Source organism: Camelina sativa, chromosome 12 (genome assembly GCF_000633955.1).
Source record: "Camelina sativa cultivar DH55 chromosome 12, Cs, whole genome shotgun sequence".
NCBI lineage: Eukaryota > Viridiplantae > Streptophyta > Magnoliopsida > Brassicales > Brassicaceae > Camelina > Camelina sativa.
The window spans coordinates 10,294,913-10,300,152 of record NC_025696.1 but is presented as its reverse complement, the minus strand read 5'-3'; the positions used below and the strand labels follow the sequence as shown (position 1 = coordinate 10,300,152).

The 5,240-nt window shown below is 36.7% G+C and overlaps 1 protein-coding gene across 2 annotated transcripts; it reads right to left on the bottom strand.

Moving 5' to 3' along the window:
- On the bottom strand, positions 2,297-4,989 carry LOC104731175 (cysteine-rich receptor-like protein kinase 5). 2 transcript variants are annotated; one of them, XM_010450466.2, is made up of 7 exons: positions 4,147-4,989; positions 3,931-4,071; positions 3,730-3,851; positions 3,430-3,640; positions 3,106-3,343; positions 2,880-3,033; positions 2,297-2,797 (listed from the first exon to the last, which is right to left on the bottom strand). In XM_010450466.2, the coding sequence occupies exons 1-7, from the start codon at positions 4,955-4,957 to the stop codon at positions 2,489-2,491; spliced, it is 1,986 nt and encodes a 661-aa protein (XP_010448768.1). In that variant the 5' UTR covers positions 4,958-4,989; the 3' UTR covers positions 2,297-2,488. The 2 variants fall into 2 exon arrangements, with proteins under 2 accessions (XP_010448768.1, XP_019089809.1); XM_019234264.1 differs by having other exon boundaries at positions 2,880-2,970.

Below are 5,240 nucleotides of genomic sequence, written 5' to 3'. Positions count from 1 at the left end.
AATTACAAGCTCTTGTCTTGGGTATGTGTTGATTGGTTAAGATTACATCATCTTCTCCGATTGAATGGACAAATTTCTTTCGCCTTTTCCAATTAATATACAAAATTGGATTATTGATTAGAGCCCTTGGGTTCACTAGATAGTATCCCTTAGGGTTTAGATTTCTTCATCCAAAGTGAAAATAGATTGAAATCCACTGAATTCACATGATTAAAGATGTTCACATCATCAAAGATGGTAGATTCGACCAAAAAAAAATTAGCCATGTTCGTCATCGGGTGAGAAGAGCGAGAAGAAGGTGGAGAGGACAAGGTTATAATCGTAATTGCGTCTGCCACAAAAAGGCCTAATACCGAGAGTCCGGATGATCATACCTTATTTCAAAGTTTTGGGCCAACAATGACTCTTTTCTATAATAATCCCTAAAATAAAAAGACGAGTTTATCTTTCTAAATTTATTATTCTTTTAATTACTATTTTTTCTTTTTATTTTCTCTCCAAAATCACTTTTCACGAATCTTCATCTTCTTCTCTCCACAATCTCTCATCACAAAACCTTCATCTTCTCTGCAACCCATTGTCCTTTACATTCCAAGCAAATATTCTCATATGTTTCTTTCTATGACACCGTCTTTTGTAACACCAACCATGGAGTTAGACTAGACCCGGTAAGAAACATGTCGATTTTCTCTATCAGAGGATATTAAATTTTCAGATCTGCTTACATTTTTGTTGTTTATTACTCAGATCTGTGGATCAGTTGTTGGACAAAAGTGTTGGAATCCAATAAGCCACAATTGAAAGTCAAACTAGGTATTATTTGATGGACCAGAGTTGGATCTCGTCTACCGCATTTGTCTATCAGTAGACTTCGCTGGTTAGTCGTACTATTTGTATAACTTGTTTCATATGTTCGTCGGTGGGACGATTTTGTATGTGTGTGCAGGGGTGGGCATGTTTTAAGCTATTGACGGACAAGTGTTGTCAACCAAGCAGATATTGTCCACTAAAGAGACCGATGGACATAAATATGGTGGACAAAACCTTGGTCGGATGTTGAATCTGGTCCACCGAAAGTACAATAAGATCGGTACATGCGCCATCAAACCTACAGGGTGGAGAAAATAATTTTATATTATTGATGGACAAGTATCATCAACCAAGCGGATATGGTCCACTAAGAGAGCGAAGGGAAAAATTAAGGTGGACATAAAAGCAACTGTTTGGAAGTTGAATATAGTCCATCGGAGACACAACAACTTCAGTACATGCATTAGAGACCTGGATGATGGAGAAGTTATTTTGGTAACAATGGACAAGTATAGTCCAACCAAGTAAATTTAGTCCACTTCAGAAGCCGAAGGACAAATTTTGGATGGACTAAACCTGACTAGGTGTGGATCTGGTCCTCCGAAATTTTAGCATGCACATGTGTGTTTTGCGTTGTAAAATTTGCCCCCGTTTCAAAACGTTCGCCACTAATCAATTTTTTTTTTAATTCTCCAACCTTTTAGTAAAAAGGTAAAAGCATATTTTCTACTTGTGGCATAGAATTATAAAATGATATTTTCAATAAGGAAAAAATGAAAATGACATTTGTCGTAAGTTTTGTTTTAAAAATGACATTTCTGATGAAATTCCCTAAATATAACTATATAAGCATAACATTAATGTGTTTCTTTCTGTTAAATAAGACAAGTTCTTTCAAGTCAATAATGTCTAACTATACGAGTGACATCAACTTGTATTGTTTTATAAAATATAAATCAACTGTCTAAAGAAAGAATAAACATGTGCAAGAGAAACCATATAAAATGTAATTTGCAATAAAGTGGTGGTCCTTGACTCCTTGTGGAAATAACCTTCATGGCGATTTTGATGATTTGAAATTTTACTATTGACCATAGTTCTGCTAAGCTCGGAGACTTTGGGAGAATAAGATAGAACCCTTTTTTACTTCCTTACGGGACAAGAAATAAAAGAAGAGTACTATAAGATAAAACACGTAGTTTCACGATCCTAATTAATCCAGTCCTAAAGTTGCTTTGCTCTCCGTAGGCTTGGTTTTTAAGAGATAATGATATTTGTGAAACAGCTAAGAGTCTTCGCATTTGTCTTTACTTAATTTGTCTTCGACAGTGGTTGCTAAAGTTTTCTCGATGTTGACTTCGTCCATTTGTCTTTGTTTTTTTTTTCCTCGTGGATCACTTCTTTTATGTTTGTAACAATCTACGGTTGACTCAACAAAATATATACACAAGAGTCGTCCCAAGAGACAATATGGGACCGGTTGTAATTATTTAGAAATTGATGTTCAGACCATTCAAACGAGGGGTACATATGGATTAGACGTATATATATACACAATATCATTGGAGTTAATGATCTAGGAAGTCTTTATTGTATGACCTCAAATCTAGTAACATTATCCTAGATTCTAATATGAACACAAAAACAAAAATGAAATTAATTTTGCTTTAGTTTGTCTTTAACGAGGAACCAAAGTAGTAATCGATGCAGCGTCAATGGAACAGAGAGAAGACTTATCCATCGATGGACCTGCTTGTTCATGATTACTCCGGAAGAAAAATCCTGGTGGTTGAGGTACAGCTAGGGCGATCGAGCTAGTAGTAAGCATTTGGACTATCGCTGACATGGTTGGACGATTTTCAGTATCTTCTTGTACACATAATAAGGCAATATGGATGCATCTAATTATTTCGTTGCTTTGGTAATTCTCTCGAAAGGACGAATCCACGAGATCAAGTGGCGAACCGTTGCTCCATAGCTTCCAAGTCTATATGTTGAATGATTTAATACCATTATTTGTGACTGTTTCATAGAGGAAAAAGAGTAGAGATTTGAAGTGTTATACTTACATATGTAACCAAGTTTCCGAAACTAGCATCCATCTGATAGAGGCTGCTGTTCTTCCTTCCGCTTATAATCTCAAGAACTAATACTCCGAAACTATAGACATCAGATTTCATTGAGAATTGGCCATACATCGCATACTCGGGAGACATGTAACCACTGCCACAATACATAAAGGGTTGAGTTAACCAAGGATTTTTATTCTCCATAGATAGAAAGAACAAAACTTACTAGGTTCCAACTATTCGTCTCGTATTGTCTTCAGTTTGGTCTAATTCGAAAATCCTCGCCATTCCAAAATCTGCCACTTTTGGGTTCATATCAGCATCTAAGAGGATGTTACCGGCTTTGAGGTCACGATGTATGATTGTGAGCCTTGAATCTTGATGGAGATACAAAATTCCTCTAGCGATTCCTCCTATGATCCTATACCGTGTAGTCCAATCCAACTGGCTCTGCTTATTAGAGTCTGAACATTCCATATATAGTTAGAATATCTAAAACATGAGTTCATAAATGAAATATATTCCCTAATTAAGTATTGGTTTAACTTACCAAACAAGAAGTAATCAAGGCTTTTATTAGGCACAAACTCGTAGACAAGTATTTTCTCTTCTCTCTCCAAACAAAACCCGAGAAGCTTGACTAGATTTCTGTGTTGAAGCTTTGCCACAACAACAACTTCGTTCTTGAACTCTTTTTCACCTTGTCCTGATGTTTTTGATAGTCTCTTCACCGCAACTTGTACTCCATTAGGAAGTATGCCCTGAAAAGATTGTGAAGTAAACAGAATCATCACCATAGTTGAAACTCTTATAAAACTAATTAGGAACCTCAATGAACTAGTAGTAGTACCTTGTAAACTTCTCCAAATCCGCCTTGACCGAGTTTGTTACATATCGCAAACTTATCTGTCGCAGCTTCAACAACCTTAAAATCAAACTGCAATGAGCCTGCAGTTGTAATGTCATCCCGTTCTGCAAAAATATAAAACGTTCTGAGAATTCAAGCCCAAAAATATTTAACCAGCACACACATAGACTTCAAAATCCTTACCATCCTTTTCAGCTGCTGTATCATGAGGCTTCTTCACTCTCTTTGTTACATAGAAGCTAAAAACTGCTACAAAAAGAAGAACAGAGATAGCGACCGCCACAACAGTTGCTATGATTACCTTTGTTGAATTTTTCCTCTTTCCTGCATGTCTTAAATTGTGAATGTCGTCTCAACCAAAATAACTATCATGGAATTGAATTAAGATAGAGCTCTTACCAGGAGGAGCTGAAACCGGTGGCAGTGGAGGAGCCGGATCCGGGGGAGGAAGAACAGTTCCCTCAATGGTTTCATTGTAGAAAGGGTAAATCTCGTACCTTGAGTTACAACTCGGGACAAGAAACCTTCCACCGACTTTGTTGAAATATAATTTTTTGATGGACTGTTGAAGACAGGTTAAGCAGTCTTCACTAGTCAGATCAGGAATACACTGAACCGATGCATAAAGCGTTTGGGACAAAGTGAAATCAGACTTATTAACCGCAAATTTCTTTCTTGTTTTGCTATTAGCCGCTTCCTCTGCAGACTTTTTCAACAGAGAGACGACCGCACCGTTGAACCGGCCAGATTGCTCGGCCGTAACATTCTGATTGCTCCAAGTGATTATTGCAGTTGTGGCATCAGGATCCATGAAAATGTTCCGGTCCGAGTATCCAAGCATACACTCGTCATACTGAATCAAGAACTCTTTCCCTCCTGGACATCGTTTCAGAGCGGCCTTAGAAGCAAATGCAACGCACTCATGGCAAACTTCCGCCGAGATATCTCCTTTGCAGAGAAATACTCCGAATACTTTGTCATGGTTTTGACCCTCTGTGATAATATTTGATCCATTGGAGAAGAAAGAATTGTTTGAGGAAAGAGAAATCAAAACGGATCCGACATTTGAGTTGTCACTAGTGTTTGTTGATATCCTGTTACTACAAACATGGCCGACGTAAATAGGGTCTTGTAATTGTGCATAAGCCTTTAAGGTTGTAATGAAGAAGGTGAGAAAGAAGAGAGAGTTTAATGAGGCATAAGCATACATTATCTCCTTTCCTCTCTGTTTTTTTTTTTTTTTTTTTTTATGAGTACTAATGAATACATGTGAAACCAACCAACAGCCAGTCAAATTTTGGTTTTGTAAAATAATGCAATTTTCTTGTAAGTCAGAGTCAACTAGACGAGTAACATCAACTTGTATTGTTATTTCAATGAAGAACAATGAATCAATTATTAATATAAAGTTATTATTCTCTATCAATCTATTTCCGAAAAAGATAAAACATATTGGAGTTGAATATTGGATAGGTTCAAGATTATTTTGCTAG

Bases quoted from the DNA above. Each gene is read 5' to 3' on its own strand.
- LOC104731175 (XM_010450466.2), bottom strand. From the start codon at position 4,957: ATGTATGCTTATGCCTCATTAAACTCTCTCTTCTTTCTCACCTTCTTC. The intron at 3,344-3,429 runs GTAAGTTAAACC...TGGAATGTTCAG, and splicing joins CCTTGATTACTTCTTGTTTG to ACTCTAATAAGCAGAGCCAG. The intron at 2,798-2,879 runs GTAAGTATAACA...TTCAACATATAG, and splicing joins TCGGAAACTTGGTTACATAT to ACTTGGAAGCTATGGAGCAA.